Here is a 25,873-nt window from a genome sequence, read left to right on the forward strand (position 1 = left end):
GTTAGGAGCAGGCTCCTGGCCAGGAACAGCGAACTTCAGAAGGTGGTGCTTGGAACTGCCGGCGCACGGCCTCCGGCTCCTGGCGGGATGATGTCCTGCCTTAGGCTCGCTGCAGTAGGAAATGAGGGGAAAGGGATTGCTAAAATTAATAGGGATCAAGCAGAGATTTGTAGATAGCAATCAGCACCTGGGATTTCTGTTTTGACAAAGGAATCAGTCAGAAGTCCATGCATTTTGTACACGCAAGTGCATTGTACCCTTGCAGAAACCTCGCTGTGACTGCAAAGGTGAGTGCTTCAGCCGGAATCCTTTCACACACATCCACAAAATGCAACAAGCTATCAGAGTGCTAGCTAAAAAGCATATAGCTGCCTTAAAATCTGTATGCACAAAACTGAAAAAAAAGAGAAAAGAAAAAAAAATAAACATATCTGCAGGAAATTGGATCTTTGTTCAAAGTATTGCAGTTTGAACGTTTTGGAGATATGCTTTCTTACAAACAGGGAATCCTGCTGGGGTCAAACAGAGCTATTTTGACCTCGTATATTAATCTAACTGTTCTGACCTAGGGGTGTACATACAAATCTGTGTGCTTGTATGTACATATATATACAAAGAGAGGAAGAGACTATACATTTAGAAATTTTTATTAAAGGCTTCAATTTTGGGCTGCTGTTAAATGCAGGTAAACTTCAAAACAGATTTTGTGGAAAGGAAACATCAAATAATTCACTTTAGACCCGATGAGAAGAATACAAGAGCAAACAAGTGTAAGTCCTTCCCAGGCCCATAAGATGGGATAGTGCTAACACGGCATAGTCTTTTCCATGTGAGGAATGGTATCGAAAGCCTCCAAGTGTGGCACTGCAGCAGGGCAGCTCGCAGGCAGAAATGTGCACACAGAGGTAGGCCAGGAAAATATTTGAATACAACCGAAGTCATCACAGCCAGATCCGAATTTTCCATATATTTTTCAAGTTGGCGAATACACCTTTTTTTTGTGGTTTTTTTTTTGTTTGTTTGTTTGTTTGTTTTGTTTTTTTTTTAAAACATCGTGGTACAAATATGAGGAGGGAAGAGAAGCTCCGGGCTAGTTCAGCCTACACCCAACATGCAGCCGTCCTCCTACGGAACACGTAGGTTCCTCCATCCTCCCAGATGAATTTCCAGGACGAACCCTTGGGGAGCCGAAGCGTGGCCTACACAGGTGACACCTACTCCACGGGAGCGCCCTCGCAGCTCCGATTAAAAAAAAAAAATAAATAAAAAAATCTGACCGGGACGCGCTTCCCGCTGGACGGGGCCGCGCTCCGAGAGCCTACGGATGTTCTCGGCGGGGCGCGGGGCTCGGCTCGGCGGGCGGGGCTGGGCTGGGCAGGGCAGGGCAGGGCAGGTGCTGCGCTCCCGCGGACCGGGCGGGCGGAGCGCGGAGCCGTCCCCGCCCCGCGGCGCTGCCGCCGCCGCCGCCGCGGCCGCCGGGCCGCCCGGCGCAGCCCCGCCGCGCTATAAGTGCGGGCGCGGGGCGCGGCAGCTGCCGAAGATGCGCTGGCAGTCGGGGCTGCGCGGCGCTTGGCCGCGGCCGCCCCGCGCCGGGGAGCGGGAGAAGCAGCAGCAGCAGCACAAGAAGAAGAAGGAGGAAGAAGAGGAAGGGGGAGACGGCGGTGGCGCGGGGTGGCCGCGGCCATGAGCTGCTCGGACGTGGCCATGCAGCAGCCCGCCCCGGCGGCGTGCGGAGCGCCCTGTTACCTGGCCGCGCCCGCGGCGGGCTGCGCGCAGGTGAGCGGTGGGGAGGGCAGGGCTGGGCTGGGCGAGTGACCGCGGTGCGGAGGACGGGGAGCCGCGGGGGCTTTTTTGGGGAGGCCCCCTTTCAGCGGGTACGCGGCGCATCGCTGGATGCCCTGGGCGGAGACCTCCGCCCCGGCCAGCCAGCGATGCGCTGCGCAACCCCCGGCCTGATTTGGAGATGCGGGGATCTGCTGAGAGTGCCCCGGAGCAACGGAGCTCGGTAAGACCTTTCCTAGCCCGGAAAAAGAATTTCCCCGCAAAACTCTTGCGTCTGGCGGGTGGATGTTGGCTCGCTCAGCTGCCGTGGGGCAGGAGGAAAAAGTTACTTCCTTGCTCCTGTCCTCCTTGTGTCCTCCGTCGTGCCTTACTCGATGGCTCTTCCCGCTCGCCCCGTTTGCGGGGCAGCGCCTTCGCCCCGCGGGCGCGCACACGGGCGGAACCTCCGCCCGCCGCGGGAGGGGACCCGCACCGCTCCCCGCACCGCGCCGCTCGCCCCGGCACTCCTGGAGTCTGCGGCGGCGAGTTTCCAGCTGAATTTGGTGATCAGATGTATTTTTACTTTTTTTTTTTTTTTTTTTTTTTAAGTGAATCAGGAAATTCTTATCAGGCTGACAGCATTTTTAGAACTATGCAGTGCGTGGGTGAAGTGGGACTAATATTGACTTGGCCCTAATGTAGTCATCTGAGAATACATTTTTTGGTTGTTGCTGCATTCCATAAGGTTTTATCATTATTATCCATGAAGATTGTTTTCTCCGTACATGGGAAGTGACCCCTAGTATCAACTTGCCTGGGAGACACGAGCATGGGCAAAAACATTAAAATTCCTATCGTGTATTGCTTCTTTTTTTTTATTGTTGGGACACAGAGCCCGTTTGCAGAAATGATACCCCAGTGAACTTGTCCAGGTTGCTCATGTTCACCCTAAATGCGAGCTGTGGAAAACGTGGGAGTTCTGCTTCTTGCAGAGTGCCTTTGCTATTATTTCTTGTCTAATCTTGGTCAGAGCCTGCAGAAGCTTCTATCTGTGCAGTAATTTTACTTATGAAGTTTGTATTTGGGTATCTGGAGGTCCAGTTCATGGCCTGTGTGATTTAGAGGGAAAATGAATAAATAATCGCTCATAGCCTGATTGTCTGACTGAGAGACCTAGAAGTAGAAAATTGCAATTGAAACTCTGCTGAGCTTTCTGACATTTAACTCTGGAAGTGCTTGTCTGTTTTTCTCTTCCAGATCTGTAGAATGCTTAGTGGGGGGAAATCTATTAAACGACCGTGTCACATTCAAGTGCAAGTGCTTTTTATTTTTAAGGATAAGTATGAAATTTCTTCCTCCAAAGCAGGGCCGTATATAAAATGTTCTACGAGCACCCTAATGAACACTGAAATTTCTTACGATTTTATTTTGAACAGAGTTCTTTCGGGTTATGCTGTTTAACAAGTAGAGGTAGATATGAGCAAGGCAAGAAACATAGATAGCTCTGAAGAGCCAGTACAGCTCTTGAATCTTGGCTGGCACTATATGTCACATTTCCACCTAAAAGCTTTCTAAAGATGGCTATCCTATATGTCTATTGACAATCCTATCGACAATTTAATGTAATTAATCCTGGTTGCACAGGTTTTCCTGAGACACTTGGAGCTGAAGGGTCTTCACAGGCTACTTGGGTGTCAGACTGAAAAGCCGAGCTGTTGTTGCTCAAGAAAGCGCTGTACCCAACACTTCTAATAGCTGCTAACTTTAGAGTGGTTTATGTATTTTCTCTGAATCCAATGTTTTCTAAATTAAAAACCATAGAAGGAACTCCTCATGCCTCAATATTTATTGTTTGGGTTGCAGATGACATTTTGCAAGTCTCTTCAGAATTGTCCTGTCAGAGATGCTTAATCAACTGGTAGAGAAGGTAACAAAAAAAGATGAAGAATCTGTTGCCAGGTTTTTGGTTCTTACACATGTGTTCAACATGTAAAACGCTCCTGCACTCTTTGTGAGGATGATGACCATTTTAAAGAATGTTCCCCTTTGCTGGAATTAAAGCTGTGGTTTAAAAATAACAGTGAGGCAAGTTGAATTAGTGGGATATCATAAAAATAAGTTCCTGCATTGGAGATGATAAAATGGAGCTCACCTTTAAAATATCCGAGGACTCCACCAAGGCATTTTTCAGTGGTATTGTGCTATGCTGGCGTCTTTCAGTTTGTTTTCTGAGACAGAAAGCTCTTCCATGCTGCGCTGCTGTTGGCTTTCCTTTTCTTCTCAGGGCAAGGAAGTGTAGGTGTGCTACTGAAGCCTTGTGCATCTCCACAGGTATTTGTAGTAAAGCCATCTCAGATGTGTGATTGGTTGTGCCAGCTTTGGACATCAGTTCTTTGTGCTTTAAAGAGCCAAGCAGCTCTTTAGTTGTGGAGCTGCCATTGCAGGCTCAAGTTCTGGGCCCCGGAGTCTCTCTGGATAGCCAAACGTGTCATGTTTCTGTGGGTCAGGGGCAGTTCAAATGGTTGTCTCCTTTTTTTTTTTTTTTTTTTTTTTTTTTTTTTTTTTAATGGGAAGTCTCAGACTGCTGTTAAATGATGGACTAGTGTGCACCTGGGTTATGCAGAAGTGTTGGAGCTTTAGGGGGTGGTCCATCGTGCTTTTTAAAGCTTCCCCACTCTGAAATTATTCCCGCATTTCTGCGTCTGTATTTTTTCCTCCCTTAAAATCAGCACAGAATTGATTTTTGCCTTGCAAAGAAAGGCAGAATTTCTGAAAAAGTAGCTTTCACCAGTCCTTAGCCAGGAAAGGACTTGCTGGCAAATTAATTTAGATGGGATTTTTTTTTTTTTAAAGCTCTTAATGGACCAAAGCCTGAATTCCACTTGAATGTTAATGGGAGTGGAGGCTTAGCACCTTAGATCTTTGAGATTGCTCAAGTCCAGGGTGCTTGCTGGAGGGAAGTAAGCAAAACATGGATATATACATGCTCATAGGGTGCCAGAATGAGCTGATGAAAATGGGGTGTGGCCCTGATTTTGCAGATAAATCGGGATTTCTGTACTCCTTTGCCAAAAGACGAACGAGCGGGTGCCGGTGTTAGGATACGAACGTGTTTCTGTGTTTGGTGGGGAGCTGTGCAGGCGTGAGGGTAAAACTTTGCAGACTGGCAAAATTAAAATGCTCTTTTGCTGTCAGCTTTGCTGAGGGCCTGTACAGCTGTAATATGGCTGTGTAATTTGGCTTTCCTGTGGGCTGGGTGAGGAATGGGTGTAACGGAATTCGTAGAGGCTTTGGAAACACGTAATTGGAGCAGAATCCCATTGTACACTTTTTTTTTTTTAATATATTCTGGGCACACAGGGATGGCTTGTCGTGTCATGTCGGGCTGGGCACAGCAAGCTGCAGGGCTGAGGCTCAGGTAGGACTCGTCCTGGCTCACTAACACACCAGCTAGAGACCTCTGGAATGGGAAGTTTCAGTAAATGGTAGTTTTGGAATTTCTCCATGGTATGTAGAAGCAAGTCAACATCTAAGCCAACACTGTCCTTGCTAAATCAAGTCTTGCATAAGGAGGTTGTGATATGCTCAAGTCAGACTTTCTGCTGGCAGTGGTGTGGACAGATTTGCTCCAGATAAGGCCTTGCCTTCATTAGCAATTTAGGTCACTAACTCGGCTCTTCCTTCCAAACTGACAGAGCTGCAGACAAGGACAGGTCACATTTGATGCTGCGTCAGCTGTCTGTGATTGAACCCTAATTCACATACTGTAACTTGTTTTTTCAGTGAAATTCTTCGCGTTGTGTGCCCCCAGCTTTTAAGGATGGACTTGTTATACATATACATATGCTGCGTGGCAGTCCTCTGTGTCTAATGGCATGTAACTGCAGAGCATGGCTTCACACTCAATTTTTGTATTTCAGATTCTTTCTCAAGGCTATTCCTTTGCTGTTGGCTCTACTTACTTCCGTGGAAGTTGTATAACCTATGTAACTGCCTCTCAGATTTACAGGATGTAAAACCTGGGTTTAGGCCTTTGTTAGTTGGTTTTGTTTGGTTCACTCCCACACGACATCACTGATTTTAAAAATTTGGCTCACTTTACGCTGTCATTCTGACTGGGACCAAATTCAATTTGATATTCCTCTAGCTACATAAAAACAGACCTTTAAGGGTACATCTCTGTTTACATGTACAGCAAAAGGTATATAAATTATTTTTTTACCACTTCCCTCCATCAGCTGAGCATAGCAAGACCTCCAGGCTCTACCGCTACAAATCCAGTGGCTCAGCTGAAAACAAGCTCTCACCTTGCTCATTTGTGTGGATAGAAGTTAATTGTTTCATGTTTTTAGGGCAGTGCCATAAATACATTCTTTCAGGCCCAGCATTCAGTGCCCTGACTGCTTAGAATTGTCTTCTTCTTTGAAAACTTTCTGTGTTATCAATAGGAGCCTGCTTGGCAGACAGCTCCACAAACGGAGGACTGTCTGAGGATTTGCCTTGAGTTTGTTGCTGGAATTCCTTCTCAGAAGCTTATGTCAAATGACAGCCTTTTTCTCAGGATAGGGTCATATAGTGTTTCCTCAGAGTAGTTATTCTTTATTTTTGGTTCCCGTTCTTTTTCTCATAATGGAAAATCTGTAACAGGTGGTCACAGGCACACCAGACTTTCATACTTGGGAGCATAAAGGACCATATGCTGTATGGTGGCATGTATGGAGATAAGAAATTGTAGGAAAAGGCAACCAGTTTATACAAAAAGTAAGAGCTGGCCTGAATATTTGATTCAAACCTGGCTAAAGTAAAACCTCTGTTCTCAGAGTATGGGATTTTTTTTGTTGTTGTTTTTGTTGTTGTTGTTTTGTGGGTTTTTTTGGTTGGTTTTTTTTTGGGGGGGGAGGGGGTTTGGGTTTTGTTTTGTTTTTTTTTTTTTTCTCTGTTTGTGTTGTTGTTGTTATTTTGCTGGCTACTAACTGGTTTCTGCTAGAAGTGATTTTTTTTTTCGATTTGCAAGGAGGAATGTTCTGACACTTTTACCAGACACTCTGGGTGAGACCCGGGACCCTTGAAGCCAGTTGGACTTTTGCCACAGGCTTTAATGTGGCCAACATTTCACTGCATGAGAACTGTTCTGCTTCTTTCTGGGTAGGGTATGTCAGAAAATAACAGGAGTCTTCAAAGCAAGATTTTGTGTGAGATTTTGGACTAAATGTTTTCTTGGTCTAAAAGTGCTCAGGATAAAAGACAGGATAATGATTGTTTAGAATGAACTTTTAATACTCCCATGTCAGCAGTGATATACTACTGACCTTCACTTTCCTTTTGTGGTACTGTTTGGAGTGAAGGGTTTAAATTTTCTTTGGAATTGTCCGTTTGTGAATAAATGAAATAAAAATAATATAATGTTGGTTGAAGCTGAATTCAGCCTGGGCTGTACAGCTCTATTTACCCAGAGTTTGTGCCATTTCTGCCATGAACTAGGATCTGTTACCTCAGCGATAGAGATGCTGAATTTCCCTGTTTTTTACTTAAATTCTGTGTTCTGATTTTATATTCTGTATTCTGTGCCTTAGCCAAGAGATTTTGGGTGTTGTTTTGTTTTGTTTTTCAGAGGCTGCTTAATATCAGTCTCTAGTATAAGGAAAGAGAGGTGTTTCATGAATATATTAAAGTACTGAACACTGACAACAGATAACACCGTGTTTGGTCAGAAAATACTCTTTGTAAAGAACTTACAGATGCAGTTGGCTGCTTAAACAGATGCTAGAACTGTTCAAATGAAAAGATACAAGTGAATCTGGACTAGCTGAGGTTAGTTACCACAAACCTACCCCGATAATTGTGGTGGTTTTTTTTGTTTTTTTGTTTTTTTTTTTTTTGTTGTTGTTTTTGTTCCCTCACGCTCCATGATCGTGGGACAAATTCATTTAGCAGCTGATGATCTTGCATAGTTTTCCACTCACACAACCACAGTAAAAATACTGTGAGAAGATTACTGTTAAGGTCAGAACAAAAATTTCAGAATTTATGTGCGAACAGGGTATTTTTGATGAGTTGAGGGAAAAAACCCCTCACATTATCAAAGGATGTATACAGTGGAAAGGATGTATATACGTTGTGTACAAGGAAAACTTGTTGAGTCACTTTCTCTCGCTGTAGTTTCTTATTTAAAGAGCTTTCTAATCACAGGCTGATAATTTCTTCCTGAAATGCAAATTAATTAGATCTGTGTCTGATGACAGCCTTGCTATTTAGAAAAATCATTTAATTTAGAGCTCTCATCCTTTACAGATAATTCACTGCAAACAACAACTTTGCACTGTAAATAACTTCAGTCCGCACACGAGGCCTTGTTCTTGTCCATCAGTCCTACTATTTTTTTTTTAAATAGTTTTTAGAAAAGGGTCCAATTTGGTGTTTTTGAAAGGAGCAAATGCTCAGAGCATCTTGTAATGACTGCCCGTGGACTGGAGGGGAGGGAAGAGAGTTAAAATGGAAAATGAATTAGATTCTTAAGCTGTGGAAGGGGGAACATTCCTGCACAGAGAAGCGACTCTGGAGATAAGTTTTAATTTCCTGAGCTCCAGTCCCTGTATAGGAACATTGAAAGACTTCCTTCCTGATCACCAAGTCAAGCCAGGGGCTGTGTTAGCTGTGTGTGTCTGTCTGTAATTGCGTGCTTGTGTCTGCATTTGCATAACTGCAGCATCACTAGGAGCACCTGTAGGGATGGGAGTCCGCTTTGAGCGTGCGCTGCCTGTATCCAAGGTCTGCCATGTTACAGACCTATTTAGATTTCTCTGAATAGGATCTCTTTCCTACTTTGTCTCTACTTAAAAAAAACAATCCCCAGCCGAAATCAAAAATGAAGAAAGCATCCTCCCCATCCACTTGTCCTGCATTTTTAAGAGGATCTGGGTTGTGGTGCAGCTTCAGGAATGGCCAAGGCACTGAGGTAGATGCGCTGCGGATTTCCAGTGCAGGTGTCTCCTGTCTGTGTAGTGTTGCTAGAACTGTTTCTGTCTTACTGAAGCCACAGTGGTCTGTGATTGCTCAGGTAAAACCACGAAGCTCGCTTTGAGTGGTATCCTGGTAAGCATTTGGGTAACAAATATTAGGAGAACTCTCCTGAGACGTTAGCTTGTTTACAGAAGGCACAAAGCACTTCCAAAAAAAGTGTAGGCTACCTCAAATTCTATGTTTGCAAAAATATGTTTACAGCCTCAGACTGTTTTAGCAATTATAGTTTCTAGTAAAATGGCTTTATTTTGCTGTTTCTGTCTTTTTTATTTGTTTTATTTATTTTTTTATAAGTGAGTCCCAGCGGTTCTCCCATAAGTCTAAGTGATACTGTGCTAAACTGAGCCACAGTATAACTTGGTTTATGAAGCACAGATTTACTGGAATTCCAGGCCATTGCCTGGATATCCCCAAATGAAATAAAATTGTGTACATCTCTCACTGCAGTTTGTGCAACAGCATCTGAATTAATGGTGTTCACTGAGCTGTTTTACATTTATCAGTTAACCCACTGGAATGTCAGATATGTTGCTCAAGTTACTGTAAGCTTTAAGTAGAATAGGTTTTAATTCCACTTGTCAATAGCTCTTTCTTACAGTTATTTTTTTAAATGACCGTTCATAATTAAGACTTTGCCCCAGAGCATTTATTTTGTACTACAGTGAGGGGAATTTTTACCAGTTTATATGATTTTTTAGATGCAAATGTAAATGTATTGATTTAAATATATTGAATAAATTTAAATGCATTGACAGTACACAAGGTCACAAAGCTACTTTCGATTATTTTTAAATTGTACGAGCATATTTATTGTGAAAATGAAACTTTATAGACTGTGTAGTTGTTTAACTTTTTCTGTAGAACTACTTTGGAAAAAGGGTAAAAAAAGCCATAAACTTAAAGAGATTCTGATGGTGCTAGAGTGTTGCCAAGCAAACCATTAAAGATAAGTCAAACTGTAATTCTATAGGAATGCTATTAAATACTTCTGCATATGGACTGTGGTTGTTTTTGAGTTCCTGAAAGTGCTTGTGTGTAAAGTCAGCTGTGGAAATGGCTGGCTAGCTCAAAGTTATGATTCCTGAAGCTTGACTGTTGTGGGGAGTTTTTTTTCTGTGAAAACAGTTGTAAAGTGGAACATCTGAAAAATATGTTCCATGAAAAATGGATCTTCACACACATTTATTTTGACATTTAGGTTTGATTTGCAGGAGAGAGACACAGAGAGAAGATTCTGAAATAGCCATTCACAGATGGCTTGTGAGGGCTTTACTTTTTTATATGCATCTGTGTTTTTGGTTTGGGATGGATTTTTCTGCATGTGTTTGTGGACTTGTCAATCCCCCTCTTCCCCCAGATCACGTTTAATTTTTTATTACTTGATTTTTTTCTTTTTTTCCTAAAAGCTGGTGTTAAAAACAAAAAAGAAAAAAGGAAAGGAAACCCCTCCCACCCCAACCTCAAAAGAACAAACCACCCCAAACCAACCAAAAAAACCAAGCTCTCAAACCCCTGACCAACCCCCAGTGACCACCCCAAGGTACAACTTCCTGTGGTAAAATTCTGTCGTCAGTGAGTGAAAATTTATGCATTTTGTGGAGTTTGATAATACAGTAGAAAATTTTTCAGGAAACAGGAAACTCTCCCATCTTTACAGCTTCAGCAGTAGGTGTGGGGAATCCAGCGGGCCCTGTACACTCAGCTGGAGGAGTGTACCCGGAGAATCCTGGTGCTTGCCCAGCTGGATGTGTGAAATGCAGATGTTGTGTACCTGGCCACCCTTCCACAGGGCTGGGCTTGACCTCTCTAGGCTTTATTGATGGAATAGCCTCTCCAGGTGGGAGTCAGGAGGGAGTTGTTAGAGCCTGTCTGCTTTCTTTTGAAAGTTTTGAGGGAAAGGTGGTGCTGATAAATTGTGGTTGTGAGCCATGCCTGAGAAGCCGGTCCATCTGTGTGGGAGGAGTAGAGGCTCTTAAGTGGGCACTGGTATTCTCTTCTTTGTGAAATGCCAGTGTGAAATATCCTGGTAGTCCAGATTTAATCACAAAATGAATATTCAGTTATTCAGTGTATTCAGTTATTTTTTTTGTTGAGTCAACCATAAGTTGAGCTTCCACTGAATGCCATCACTGATAGATCTCTCTGTTTGTTTTGTTTCTAAACCCAGAAGAAGTTAGCTGTGTACAACAAGATGCAGGAGTCTCTGGAAGTGACCCTTCCCAGCAAGCAAGAGGAGGATGAGAAAGACCAGCCTGCCGAGATGGAGTACCTGAACTCTCGCTGTGTCTTGTTCACTTACTTCCAGGGAGACATTGGTTCAGTGGTGGATGAGCACTTCTCCAGAGCTTTGAGCCAAGCCAGTAGCTTCAGTTCAGAGACTGCCCTTTCCAAGAGCAAGGCAGGGCTGAATCCTCTGTGGAGAGGTAAGAAGGGCAGGAGCTCGCTCTCTGTGGCGTGGCTTACTCGAGCTGCACTGCAGCAGCACACATTGCATTGCTGCTGAAATTCTCCTTCTCTGTGGAAGTGGAAAAGTCCCCCTCAAATGTCCAAGAACCGAGGAGCTTCCTGGGTTGATCTGAGGCGTTAAAGGGGGAGAGAGCAGCCAAAGGCATGGAAGGAAGGAGCAGGCATCTCCTGCTCCTGCCCTATCCTGTCTCTGCCAGGGGCTGGGTGGGAGCGGGCAGAGCTCATGTGGCTTCACAAATGTCTGCTGCCAGCTTGGAGGCTTTTTTTTTTAGCTCCAAGCGTGAAACTTGGCCTGTGAGGCCAGAGCAAAACTGTTTGGGGTGCTGGCCTTGGATGTGAAGAAAACCTATTCAGCCTTCTTGAGCGACTTTGCCAAGTGATCAGGAGGAGCCAGCACAGGATGGAATAAGCTGGGGGACAAGCCCTGGCTCCTGTGGCTGCAGTCCACGTGGTGTTCTCCATGGGCAGCTTGCTTGTGGGAGAGGTGCAGATGATGTTATGGCTTGCTGAGTTTTAAATGGGCATGATGTTACTCTGCATCCAAGCAGAGAGCAGAAACGTGGTGGGTTCTGCGAGGCATTTACTCACTGTCTTAAAACTTACCCCTTGTTGTGCACATAAATGCCTATGCGCATTATATAATATATATATAATTATATATTATTATATTATATGTAATTATAGAATGAATAATTTGCATTGGCTTGGCAAAGAGGAGAAGATCTTGCCTGAGACACTAGGTAGCCCTTACAGACAAGATTTCCAAATTGGAGAAAATGTGCCAGTAAAATGCTGTTTTCCGTTTTGTTGTATGTGGCAGTCTGGGTATTTTTAAAGATTCTTGCAGCTGCATTGTTTCTGATCACATCCTCATGTGGACTGGCAGAGGGATGCAGACTAAGCATGGGGAGCACTGGCTTGATGAGAGAGGTACTGGTGGGATCTGAGCAGGAGCAGCAGTGTTCCTAATCAGTGATGTGGAGGTGAGGCTGCATTGATGAAAGCCACAGATACTAAAGAGAAATGGGATATTTGGAAACAACTGTGAAGAGAAAAATTGCACAGGAGGACTTGCTTTCCAGAAGGATGATGACAAATCCGAGGAAGTTTAAGCAAAGGTCAGCACAAGTGGCTGGGGAGCTGGAGGAATTTATGGCTTGAGCTGGGACCATTAACATTAATGGGAAATTTTCCGTTGACTCGACAGAGCAGGATTGAACCTATGCTTACTAAAAAGGAGACTGGAGCATTTATAAATGGCCCAGACAGGCTATAAATGTTTTAGCAATGGGATCAAGGCAGTCCCCAGAGACCCCATGTCCACAGCTAGCCCTCTTCAGCCAGCTTGGGGACGTTCCGTGGGTGGGGTCGTGCCTCTTCCCTTTGGTCTCAGACGTGCCCTGTTGTCTGTCCCTCCTCTGAGGTTCCACAGCTGTCCCCAGAGGGCTCTGCAGGGGACGTGAGTGGCCTGGTGTGAGGGTTCTCCATCCTGACCCCATGTGCCCCGTGCCCTCAGTGGGGAATGGAGGTCGGTGTGTCCTGATCAACTTCTGGGAATAAAGTAAGGAGATACACCCTGTGCCATACCTGCACCTGCTGAAGGGGCATGAAAATCTCTGGGGAGGGCTGCTGGGAGCTGAGAGAGCTGAGGGCATTTGCTGCTCCAGAGCTGAGGGCATTTGCTGCTCCAGAGAAGAGAAACTGACAGGAGCTTTATCAGGTCCAAATGGGTTTCTAAAATATTCCTGCTTGAAAACAATGGGGAATGACCAACACTGACAGCTTGGTCTTCTGGTTTATGCAGAATATCAAAGATGCTCAGTTACAGCATATGAATGTGAGCTTGCATCCCATTACCTAAAGAAGTAATTGGCTTGAGGTTCTTCCATAAATAACCTTCATGGGTAGTTAGAATTGGTGTCAATTTCTTACTTGGAGATAAGGGGGCAAAAATGCCTTTTGCAACAGCTGTTTTGGGAGGTACGGGTTTCAGTGGAACGTGTGTGAGCATGGGCTGGCTCCCCAGCTCACTGCATTTTCTCCTTTATCTGAAAGGAGGGATTAGCAATGTTTTTGACTTTTGTTTTCATCTTTTTTTGCTTGTGTTCTTTTGATTTTTTTTTTAAGGTGTCCTAATTAAAATGCAAACTGATTTTATCATAAGGGGTTACTGCAGAGGTTTTTTTTGTTTTGAGGGATTCTGCTTGTATGTAAAAATTAGAACCTGTTGTTCTGAAAAGGGCAAGTTTTCATAATTTCTATGTTGAAACTACTGATGAGGTTAGGCTAAATTTATTTTGAAAACTGATTTTATAAAATACAGTTTCTACAACAGGCTAACACGAATGTTCCATTTTAGGTGTAGCTGCCTGAAATCATTTACAGGTGCTAATGACACCTTGACACTAATGTTACTTTAATGGTATTTTTATCAATGTCTTTTTCCTTGCTGAAAGTGTTCGCTTGTTATTCTATCTTAATTTTCTTTCCTCTTGCCTAAAGTGAGAGCTGATGTTGTACTGCAGAAAGCTCCTTTCCAGCATGTGCACTTCTGGTGTGTTTTCAGTGTGTGTTGTGGACATTTGGCTTGGCCACCATGAGCATTTGGCTTGGCCACCATGAACATTTGCAGCAGACACAACTTCGTGGTCCCTGGGATGTTGCCTTGTCCCTGGCTCCCTGTACTTAGGGTAGGAAATTGTGGTAACTGCAGTATCTTTCTTGGCAGACAGTTTTTGTTAAATGCCTCCTGAAAGGCTGTGGAAGTGCAGATTTTTTGGGGGGGAGGGTTTTTTTTTTGTTGTTGTTTGTTTGTTTGTTTTCTTTTACTGTTCCATAGAGGCCAGGTATCCCTGAGCACTTGGGGTGGGTGAAATTCTCCTGCATGTTTATATAGCCTGGATGGAGCCTGTATGTCTAGTGACATGAGTGACCTTTCCCAGTGAGGGTGGCCACACTCAGTGATGGCAGTGGGGGCTGGCCCGTGGCAGTGTCAGGCAGCAGCCGTGGCTTTGTGGAACCTGCATAGGTTTGAAAAGTGGAGATGACCAAACATCTTTTCTGTGGCTGAGACCTCCTGCATGACTGGCAAAGCCAAGCTGTTATGCAATCCGGGATGAATTCATGTTGGCAGATTCAGTGGTTTAAAGTGCTCTCTCCTGTTACTAAAGCTGTCCTGCAGATACTTTGTGGTTTTCTGTGCTTTTTTGAAGTGCAGTGCTTTGGATTTAGGGCTTTTCCATGCAGATAACAACCAGATAGTTTTCAAAAATTCGATTACAGAGGTTAATTTACCAGAATACTGGGAGAGCATTGTCAAGCTATGCTCCTCTGTTAAGTAGTGTGGAAAACAACAGACTGGACATGAAGCTTGCTTTATTTTTTTTGGTCAGCCCTGCTGCCAACAGCACAAGCCATGCACGCTCTCCATCTCAGTGTAATCCCTTTTTACAATAAATGGTTTACAAACAAGGAACAATACCAATTTTGGAGGAGTGCTGAGGCTTCTGTAATATGCATGATAAGCTCTCTCTAGTCTTCAAGTATGCATTGCAATAGAAATACATGGCTAAAAACGACTTTTTGAAGAAAACCATGTTGGGATGCAGTTTGTCAGATAAGCTTGCAGCCTCTGAAGCATTTTGGCACAAAGTTTTGGCTCTACGTTTGTCCATGGTATGTTTGCAAAGTTTGCTTCCAATATCAGAAGTTGATCAGACTCAATAAACTGCCTAAATCAAAGCCAATTGATGTGTGGAAAAATTTCCATTATTTTAATGGATTTTAAAACAGAGACATGAGTGTCCTAGTAATGCAGTCAGAAAACATTTTCAGGTTTTTTGCTTCCAAAATATTTTTTATATAAGCCAAGTTCAGAGGCAGGAACATTTGAAGAATCTGCTCATTCTCAATGGTGTCTTCACCCAACTCTTATTCCAGCTGCTTATTAAAGCAAAACAAAAGGTGATCTAAAAAAAAAAAAAAGTACTTTCGTAAAAGTTATGAGGAACAGAGGATTCCTTGCCTCATCAAATATTAAACTTCCCTGGCTTTATTTCTCCATAGGCTATTTTTATGACTGTTCTTTCATCAGAGGTGAAGTTCTGTATTTTTATATTTCCATCTTTGACCAAAAAAAAAAAAAATCCTGTTGGAGCTGAGACATATTGCATGAAGCAGTACTTTCTAGCATGAGCTGGCAAGAGGATTATGAGAATGGAGAAGCCAAGACTTTGCTACACATCAAAAACACTAACTGCTCCTTCAAAAGAGGAATTTTTAGAATGTGATTTCATAATGTAGGGGTATTGAAATCCATTTAACTATAAGCTGAGCCCTAGCTGTAAGAAGCAGCAAGTCTTTTAGTTCTGACAAAAACCTCTTTGAGCTACATAGATGGTTCTGCTTGTGTGATCCTGTTGAGCAGAGGGCATCATGTTATATTCTGTAAAGGACTAACAAGCTGTGTTAGATATGACCTTTATCTCATCAAAGCATGCAACTAATTTGAGAAAATCAGGTATTCTTTTAGCCAAATGTTTCCTGTTCTGCAGTGTGAGCTGGTTCTTTCTTCTCAGGAGCATTTGCAACCACAAGTGCTGCCTTTCTAATGATGTGCTCTATTCTGGATGGGAATTAGTGTCTCCTCACAATTCCTGTACCAAGGTCCTGAGAGGGCTGTGACTCTACAACCTGAAGAAGAAAAATCTTCTTGGGTGGAGGAGATCTTACATATGTAAAAACTTGATGGGAGGGAATGAAGATGGGGGAGCCAGGCTCCCTTCAGCAATGCTTGTTGACAGAGCAGGAGGCAATAGGCAGAGATCAGAAAACAGGAAATTCCATCTGAATACAAGAAAACTCTTTGTTTTGTTGGGTTTTTTAGGTTGGTTGTTGTTTTTGTTTTTTTTTTTTTTTTTTTTTTTTTTTTTTGAGAGGCTGTGGAGTCTGTAGCTCACTCAAAATCTGACTGGTCATGGTGCTGGACAACTGCTCCGGGTGATCCCACTTGAGCAGGGGAATTGGACTAGACAATCCTTCTACCTCAGATGTCCTGTGATTCTGTATTTACTGATGGAGCTTGAGTTCCATGTTACAGACTTCAGAGAGTAGCAAATCACTGTGAGGTTCTTGTCACAAAGCATGTTGTTCAGCTTCAGTCATACTTCACTTCTTTCCTTCCTCCCTCCCAGAAAGCTCAACGATTTCAAGCCAGAGGAGCAGCTTCCCAACCTCATTTTGGACCAGCTCTTACCAGCATCCTCCTCCTCCTCCGCCCTGCTTAAGTGGAGTGCACCCCGATTTCCCTGTGACTGCACCAGGCACCTTCCCAACACCAGATCCCAGCAGCTGGCCGGGACACGGCCTTCACCAGACTGCCCCACCACCTCCCCCCGCCTCCTCCGAGTCCTGGCATTACCCTTTGGCAGCGTCTCAGGTGAGCCCCCCGTACGCCCACGTGCACGACGTGTACGTGCACCGCCACCACCCCGGCGCGCACCGCGACCCCCGCTACGGCTCCCTGCTGCTGCCCTCGGTCCGTGCCGCCAGGATTCCCGCTCCCCAGTGCGACGGGACCAAGGCGGACCCCGCCGCCGTCACCAGCGCTACCTCAGCCTGGGCTGGAGCCTTCCACGGAACCGTGGACATCGTGCCGAGTTTTGGGTTTGATACAGGTAAGGTGGTTTGATTTGGGGTTTGGTTGTTGTCTGCGAGTTGTTTGAGCAGAGACGTGAACTCCCTGCGGCGGAAGCAGGGCTGGCTCTCGGAGCCGTGTTCGAATGTATTTGCAGGTGGGAATCCCTCCTGTAATCGCTGTCAGGGCAGCTCTCCCTGCCTTTTGCTGAGAGACCTTTATCTGCCTTGGTCCCATTCAAGCCAGATAGGTTGTGACTTGATCTGGGTTTTTAATTAAGCAGAATTAATTGCTTGCTCAGCTAGTTCCACCAATATACAGCTCCAATAAACTAATACCTTGCAGTACATGAGGACTGCATCTTGAGGTGGAACAGCTCAGCATTTCCTTCCTGTGTAGTATCCAGGTGTCACATAGAGAATAGAGGTGCTGACTGAGCTGTGCTTGTCATCAAACTAAACATCTTTCTATAGTGTCTAGGCAGAGGTGTGCGAATTAAATTCCTTTTACTGCAGGGTCTGTAGTCTGAACTGCAGACCATGAACTCCATCTGTGTCTGAGAGCTTTGAGTCTCTTGTCTCCATATTAGAAGTTGTTTGGCAGCCCCCAGGGTTTGAAGTTTCTTGCAATCAGGTGTCTGACAGTTCCCAGTACATCCATCCTGGAGCTCACAGCCCCACTGAGGGCTTCTTTTTCAGTTTGATATTTATCTCACCAGAAGCAAACCTTGCAGATTAGTACATCTTAAAGACTGTATGTTACCTGATTAAAGAAACACTAGGTTTGTATCTTTATCCCCTTTTCCTTTAAGTATCTATCTGTCTCTCTTTTGATATCTCTCTCTGACTGGTTCAATGTGTGAGAAGCACTTCTTTGCCTTGATTAGTGGGCAGGGGAATAAAGAATGGGTGGGGGAAAAAAAGGCTGTTTCTTGTAGATGAAATACTATGAACCTAATACAAATCTCCATCTCTTTCCTTTAAAGCTACTGGGAACCAGTTATCTCTAAATGCTATGCCCCTTTCTGTCTTGATGTCACTAAAACTAAAAAAGAAGCTTATCAGCATTCTTAACTCTAGACAATTTATATGTAAATAACATTTTCAGCTAAATCAGCAATACAAGAATAATTATATTTTATGCTTTTGGGTACTGAATGATAAACAAACATCGTAAGGGGAGTGAGCTGCCCTCTCTGAAACAAGAGCAGACTGTCACTGCCACTGGTGTAAGGGACAAGCCCTCCTGGAGCCAGCAGTCTACCTGCAGAGCCCTGGAATTTGGCTTAACCTTTTGGGGATGGAATGGAGAGCTGTGTAAGGAATTGTTAAGTCAGGAGAAACCACTGCCTGGCTTAGGTACAAGTCCAGCCTAGACTGTGAGTTGTTTTTCTCTTTAAGAGCAAGTACCTTAAAAAGGACTCTGGCTCCTAGCACTGCCTTAGAGAACAAACACAGCTTTGGCTTATTGCTGCCTGCTCCTAGAGAAAATCCCTGTGGAGGGGTACAGTTGGGTGCTAATTTTGTCAGGATCCTGATCACGTCTTTGGGTTGCTCAGTGTGGGAGGCAGTGGAAAAGATCTGAACTGTTAACTTCTAACCCATGCTTGATTGTGTGGGTTTTAGTGTATGAGTTCCTGTGGGGAAAAAGAAAGAGGGGGAATGTGTGACTGGTTTGAAGAAACAGAGAATCTCAACAGACCAGTGTCTCACTAGTTTGGTACTATTCAAAAGGGTCACACACTGAAACACAACAGCGAAACCTTGCTAGGCAGCCCCAGTTTTGGAAACAAGGGTGCAAGCTATGAAGCACGGCAGGTAGTGGAAACCAGTGACATTACAATTATTTGCTCTCTTCCCCTGCACACTCATCTCTCCCATGCTTTTACAGGCTTGCTGGGAAGGGCAGGAAGGCTGAGCTCCCTTTTCAGCCTTGCCTGCAGCTTGAGCAGTTGAGACAAATGCTTTGGTTACAGGCACTGGAGGTGTGGAGAGAAGAGGGAGCTTAATTGTGTCAGGATTTTGTGTGCACATCCCGCAGTGTCATCCCATGGAAGGTGTGGGGGGACAAGGGGGCTGCTCAAGTACCACATGGAATCACATCCAGCACTTGCTTCTTGTGCACTTCAGGGAAAGCAGATTACACTGGATAGATCTCCACTTTGCACAGCATTTCCTTACGTTTAACTCCAATGTCAAACAGCTATCTCAACAGAGAGGCTACATACTCAAGGGCCTGGAAGAGTGAACTGGCTTTTAGTGACATAAAGTGCCTTCTCCAGAGTTGGGTAAGGCTTTAGTGACAAGAATATGTCAGTTCTGAAAGTGTTTGCTCATATATCCCTGGAGAAAATAACCCGTGGATGTGTCAATGTATCAGATTCCACGAGCTTCAGGTGATTTATGTTTAAAAAGTTCATTTGGTCTATACCTGGACGTTGCCTTTTGGAGTCCTTCACCTGCAAACTGATTCTCCCTCTTCTTACCAGGGGTCACATTCCTTGTGCTACTGTCAGATGTGATTACAGGAACACTTGCAAAACCCCTCACGCTGCATTATGTGGGATGGTAGTGTTGGGATCAGTGCAGGCTGGCTGTAATCTTACCCTCCTCCGGCTACATTGTTGCATCTCTGCCATGCCAAGCCAAATAATCAATCTCATGAATGGATGGTACTGAATCAGTTCAGAGTTTAAGAGGAGGTTCCCACCGCATGCACGGTGTAGTTTGGGAATTTCTGTTTCAGAGCACGTTGTGTGGGACATCAGCACAGCGCCCTTCACAGAGCTGACAAACTATTGATCTGTCTTGCACATCTGTTTGAACTTACATGGTCCTGTTCTAGGGGATGAAGAAGGATTTAGCTACCTGACTGCCATTAAATGTGGCTTAATCCTCACGTTGTAGGCTGCAAATTAACCCTTTTAGAAGCTTCTGTATCGGTGCAGGTGGGGTTCAAGAAAATGCTGGTCTGCATCAAGAGCTATTAAAACTGGCTAGGTTTGTGTCTGCTGGTGTGTCGTGTCTTTCCACCGTGCACAAGCTACAATGCTCAATGTAAAGGTACATTTCGTGTCAAGCAGTGATGGAAACACGGTGGAATAAGCACAGATTTTTTGGAGTTTAGGCTTGCTGGTGTCAAGCAACGCAAGGTCAGGCTGCCACCAGCTCTGCCTGCAGCTCAGGGCTGCAGCCATAATTCAGTGTCACCTGCTTATGCTAAACCATATCCAGCACTGAGGATCAGAGGTTGGGAAGGGGAATTTGTCTTGCAGTGTTGCTGGTGGTCGTAGCAATCAGTGCTTCCCTCGGGAGCAGGGTGGGAGGTGTCCTGCATACCCTTCAGGTGAGCAGTGGGATTTGGCTGTGCTGCTGGCAGCCCACGGGGAGGAGAGCAGAGCAACTTGCCTTGCCCTACTGGAGATATCCTAGGAGTGTATCCTGTCCTGCTGTTGGACAGATGTGCTGGAGGAGGCTTCCTGCAGCCCCAGCACAGCACACTAAGCAGGACTTTGGCACGAGTGATGGCAGTAAGTCTATAAAAGTTGAGTGCGTGTTCTTTATCCTGTAAAGTTACACACTTCGAGGTGAATGACTTCAAATTTAGGTGAACTAATCATCATCCTTTAGTCCTGGTTTACTGTGGAAAATCCCCTTTTGGAAATGCCCATATGTCAGAGTGATACATTGAATTTGGAGTTTGAGGGGCCAATCTGATCCCTTCTGTACGTTTGTCTGTTCACAGGCATCCCACAAGTTTGTCACAGCTCATTAAATTTCCTTGGGTGTTCCCACAGAGCCTGCATAACGTTTGTGTGGCCAATAGGTCTAAAGTTGGTGTCCCAGGGAAGGGGAATTTTGCTGGAGTGGCAGTGCTGGTCATGCAGTGCAAGTGAGGATTTCCTTGCTAAAAGGAAAGCAGTGCAGCACTTGCACTGCAAGTGGAAGCTCTGGATGAGTAGCAGGCCTTGGATTCTGTATTAGGACTGCAGATGGCCTTGTCTTGGAGGAGATAGGAAAAAGCATGGAAAGTGTTCCGCATTCATTTCCGTAAATAGGAGAACTTTGGTTTTTTGGATGATTTTCTCTTGCTGTTTAAGAGTCCATAGCTATACTTATACCTCCTTGTTGCAGTTATTCGTGTGTTGCAAAGACACCTGCCTAGGGAGGTTCAGCTCTGTTCAGCTAGTTATTCCCTTTCTACTGCTTGCTACTGTCAGGTGGAAGATCTCTTAAATGTGTATGTGTGTGTCATTTTTTTAAGCTGCTGGGAGCTATATAACCTGTTTTTTTTTTCTTAAATGCTTCCATGGCCTCTAGTGTCTCCTTTAGTGGTCCACTGCTGTACTTATATGACGTTATGCTCTGAAAGGTTTCTGCTGTCTGACTCCAATTCTCCAATTTTTTGTTTATTTATTTTTTTTTTTAGGGTGGGTCATTTTGTTTAAAAATTGTAAGCAGTAGGGGAAAAATAGTCCCAAATGGTCATCACTAACTTTGAGGGAGCTTTGAAGGGAACTAACAGCAGTTCATCATGACTGTCTGTGTATGATGCTGCCAGGGAAACAAATGGCTCTTAAGCAACAAGGATACATCTTCATTGAATGAAGAGCCTCTGAACATGTTTTTATAGGCATGTTCTAGCTGAGGGATATCCCAGTTTTTCCAATCTGAAGGAACAGGTACAAGTACATGTGAAATGGAGCAGGAAGCACCGAACAAGGTTTGGTGTACCACACCCGTGGCTCTGCTTTTCCTGTCTCTTTACTGCTGGACACACAAGTGTTTGTACTCTGCTTGGGAATCCTCACATGGATAGAGCCATATGCTCTCATCTTTTATGTGAATGCTCATTGCTTTGCAGCCCAGCTCTGAAATGTTGATCATCATTAAATATTTAACTATTTATAATCTTAAAGCAATGAGGAAGTTGTCAGATCTGAATCCTCCATGCCTGCTAGGCTTTTTGAAAACTTACGGGTCTTCTTTCATGTTCACTCTGATTGGATTTGGAAATGAGATCCATGCCCTAGCACATGGATCTGTCACTTTTCAGAGGTTAAACATCAAATGAACATGGAGCTCTGGTGGTTACAACATCTTTGAGGTCTGGAGTCACCCCCCTGTTTACATCAGTGGTGAAATTAACCCTAAATTCTTAGCAAGTCGGGTTCCTTGGTACATTGGAACATAGCAGAAATGATGATTTATAGTGGGAATTGTACCTTCATTTCAGGAACTATGATTTGCATGCCTCAAAACATCAAAGGGCAGGTTTTAATTGAGTGCCTTACTACCTCTGAAAATAACATGCCTGCATGTCAGTCCTTTACTTTCCCCATAAAGGAGCAAGAATGTATCTTCTTTGAGAAATTTAATCTGCACCTCCCCTTCTGTTGTCTGGATCTGAGGTCTACGCCCTGTTGGGTGTGAATCTAGGGATTGGATCCCTCTGGAGCAGAGAAATCCCAGATTATAATGCAGGTTCCAAGTCTATAATGCTAAAGCCACAACATAGCACCACATTTATTAGATAGTCCTCACGTTTTTACAAAGGAAAACGTTAGAGGAACTCATAACAAATGCAAGCTGAAAACCATTCATTTTCCCATGTGGAAGCACTAGCCGTTTTTGGCTGAAGATCTTGCACTCTCTAGGTGAAATTATTTGGGTTATTTTGCCTGCTGCAGGAACGTTTTCCCTCTCTCCTTTGCGAGGTGAAATGCCACAGAAACTGTGAAATCCTGAAGTGTCCCAGGCATTTTCTAGAGGAGGTGGTGTCTGTGGCTGGACCCTACCTGGAAATATTGCTCTGCTGCATACTGGATAATTGATGCAGACCTTTTTGGGGGATTTTTTCACTCCATGCCGTGCTCCACATTAGGTCAAGCCAAGGAAGCACATACAGGACTTTTATCACCATTTCTGAAATGCTTGAGCCAGAATCGAACTTCAATGTGGTTTAATTTTACCCCTCATAAACTAAAAGGTTTGGAGCAGTAACGCTGTTGCTAACAAGTCCTTTCAACTGTTAAATTACTGTTAAATTGTGGTTTGGGGTTTTTTAAAATGTTTTTCCATTTTTATTTATTTCTTTTTAAAATCAAAACTTGTTTATCCTTGCTTCAGTTGCTTGGGGAGGGGGAAGAAAAAAATCTAATTGATTAAATAATATTTATTAATACTAGTTATTTTCTTTTTCTGTTTTGCTATGTAGGTCTACAGCATCAGGACAAGAACAAGGAAACTGCTTGGTTCTGAAGTACAGAGGAATTGAGACCAGCTAGAGCTGGAGTCGGCAGAGCTGGGCGGGTGATGCAGCAGTGGTTGACTCCTTCTGCGTGGAGCAAAGGACACACATGAAGATGAAGGGCCAACTATTCTGGTTTTGCTATTGAGCCTTTTATTTGTAAGGCTGTTTATGGGTCCCACAGTGTTGGGGAAAAAAGAAAAAAAAAACAAACCAGAAACCTAACTTTTCTTTCTTTCCTCATCTGAGCCTGCTGCAGCTGGGCAACCTAACTCCTTTCTGCTCCTTTAACAGTGTTTTGTTTTGTTCAGCTTGATATTTTTATGAACAGTCTCAATAGTCAGGAAAAAGACTCTCCCTTGACTACAGTGCGCCTTCTTTCAGGAATACAGTATTTTGTAGCTCTTTGTGCATCTATTTTTGTAGAAATACAGAAAGTTTGGGTAAGGATTGATGGGCTATTTTAGGATGACATATTTTTTTAAAAAAATTGTAAAATTGTTGAGTTCTGTTTAAAGAACTTGCTCTCAGAGAAGCACTGGCAAAAATGTATAAAATGCTATTTTTAGATGTCTGTGATGTGTTTGTGCATTTTGGGTTTTTTGTTTGTTACCTCAAATGTCTATCTTTCCTTTCTTTTTTAAGAGCTAAACTCCTTTGTTTCCACTTTACTAGATTCTGATGTTTTTGTCCTTTTGTTCTAGCTTAAGCAAGTATAATTTGCACCTGAAGTTTCAGCCAAATATTTTTGTTAGATTGTAGTAAAAGTGTTTTTGTTTTACTTGCTTCTAAAGGTGGCTTTTGTGCCGTGCTGGTTGTCAGGAGCTCGCAAACACCTTTAGCATAGAGCAAAGCTTGAAGTTACAGCAGCTGCATTTTCAACCCATCCATTCTTGCAAAATGGACCAAATACTCTTAAATCAGGCACAACTAATGGGCCTCATCTGTGATCCATTGAAGCTGTTGATCACAGTTCCCTGCGGGTTATGTTGCAGGCTCTCATAGTGCTCATAAATATCAGTACAATCTCACAGGCAGGACTTTCAACTAAGTCATTTCAAGGTGGGAACTTGTAACATCAACATTCAGGGAAATGGAAAAAAAAATTAAAAATCCAGATTTTTAAAAATGTGTGGCTTGTGGAAACAAAAGGTTTGCAACTGGCCTGCTCTGTGTGCTGAGCAGCTCAAGGAAGGCACAGCAGTTCCCATCTCCTGTTGAGTTCAGGATGGTCGCAGTGTTGGAAGGAGCCGTGCGCACACTGCGCCTGCACACACAGGGCTTGGCAGCCACCAGGAGCAGAGCCTGCCCTTGGAACAGCAGCCTGGCCATGTGAAACCACAGCCCTCTGCTAGGGAAACTCCCCTGGCTTGGGCCTTGGCTCTGACTTGTGCAAGAAAGGCTGTGGTTGGAGCCAAGGGCTGCCACACCAAATCCTGGGTCGGGGCTCGAGGTCGCCGTGCACTGGAGCTGGGTCAGGCTCCATGCCAAGCCCTTGGGGACTCCTGCGAGTGTCACCATGTGCTTAGATGGGACTGAGGGCAGCCCAGGATCAGGACCTGGGTTGCTGGGTCCTGGCTGTTGCTTGGAGAGGTTGCCTTTCTGCTCTGTGCACCCAGGGTCCCTCTGTAATATTTCCTAAGGCTCTTAAAAAGCATTATATTCCTGTCACCGCTGCTCTCAGACATCCCTGTTTGAAAGGCACACCGGCGGAGTGGAAAAACCAAGATACAAACACATGGCTGAGATAAGAAAGAGTTTAATTTTAAGGCACTGAGCGTTGTAAATGTAGTTTTGTCAGGTGGAGACCACATGGATCTGTGTGAGAAAGGGGAGGGGGAGCACTGGGAAGTGCATGCCACTCTGAGGTTCCCTGCACTGCTGCTTCCCTCCAGGCTTTTTGAACTTGATCCGGTGAGGTGTTGAGCGTTCTTCCTTGTCAAGGCAGAGGGCTTGACATGCTGGCACTGGAGGCATTAGGATTATATCACAGTTTGGCAAGACCCCTAAGTCTCTACCTTGCTGATTTGAAGTTTGAGACAGCATATAAATGCTGAATGGACTATGCCTAAATACTGCTTTAAAGCAGTAAGGTTGTAGTCTCTGTGTTGGGATGATGAATTAAATGTGGTGGGGTTTTTTTCCTCATCTTTGTAGTCCATCAGTATTTCTTTCTCTCAATAAATTTCACTCTCATGGCAGTTCTCTATATTATTGCTGCTCTGGTGGAGCTAGCTCCCCAATTTGCCAATAAATTCATAACGTAGTGGGAAAACTGTATGGGAGGGAATGGAGTACCAGCTGACACAGCTAACTTTCTTATCAGGATGGTATAGTACAGGAAATATCTCAAGAAAAAGAGTTCTGACTTAGGAATGCTCACAGTACTAGAAATATTGTGAGGGGGGAAAAAAAATTCTAAGCCTTTTTTTTTCTTTCTTCCCCTGCCAGACTTGGCAAAGGTAGAAATCAAAGAAACAGTGTGTCCTCGTTGAACTTCAGGGATGGAGAGTTTGGGTGGCAGGAGAAGCAAAAAAAAAAAAAGGCAGCATTTATTTTTTGAGGTGTGCTTGACCTCCTGAAATAGTTCAAAGCCTAACAAGAGCCTTCCCCTTCACAAGCTCATACTTTGAGGGACCTCCTCTGGTTCCCTATAGATTTTAAAGCAAAACAGGACAGGAGTGAAACAGGCCCACGGTTTGCACTGGAATTTCTTTCTGGATTGTATCACTGAGTTGTTAG

The 25,873-nt window shown here is 44.2% G+C and overlaps 1 protein-coding gene across 1 annotated transcript; it reads left to right on the forward strand.

Moving 5' to 3' along the window:
* The first annotated feature begins 1,683 nt into the window (after positions 1 to 1,683).
* On the forward strand, positions 1,684 to 23,257 carry VGLL3 (vestigial like family member 3). Its single transcript, XM_062511509.1, has 4 exons — positions 1,684 to 1,776; positions 10,949 to 11,204; positions 16,440 to 16,922; positions 23,099 to 23,257. The coding sequence occupies exons 1-4, from the start codon at positions 1,684 to 1,686 to the stop codon at positions 23,140 to 23,142; spliced, it is 876 nt and encodes a 291-aa protein (XP_062367493.1). The 3' UTR covers positions 23,143 to 23,257.
* The last annotated feature ends 2,616 nt before the right edge of the window (positions 23,258 to 25,873 follow it).

The sequence above is a fragment of the Cinclus cinclus genome, chromosome 2 (assembly GCF_963662255.1).
Source record: "Cinclus cinclus chromosome 2, bCinCin1.1, whole genome shotgun sequence".
Taxonomy (NCBI): Eukaryota; Metazoa; Chordata; class Aves; order Passeriformes; family Cinclidae; genus Cinclus; species Cinclus cinclus.

What these genes read in the sequence shown, in the direction of transcription:
- VGLL3 (XM_062511509.1), top strand. Translation starts at nt 1,684, where the DNA reads ATGAGCTGCTCGGACGTGGCCATGCAGCAGCCCGCCCCGGCGGCGTGC. An exon ending in CCGCGGCGGGCTGCGCGCAG is followed by an intron (nt 1,777 to 10,948) that starts GTGAGCGGTGGG and finishes TTCTAAACCCAG; the next exon opens with AAGAAGTTAGCTGTGTACAA. An exon ending in GCTGAATCCTCTGTGGAGAG is followed by an intron (nt 11,205 to 16,439) that starts GTAAGAAGGGCA and finishes CCTCCCTCCCAG; the next exon opens with AAAGCTCAACGATTTCAAGC.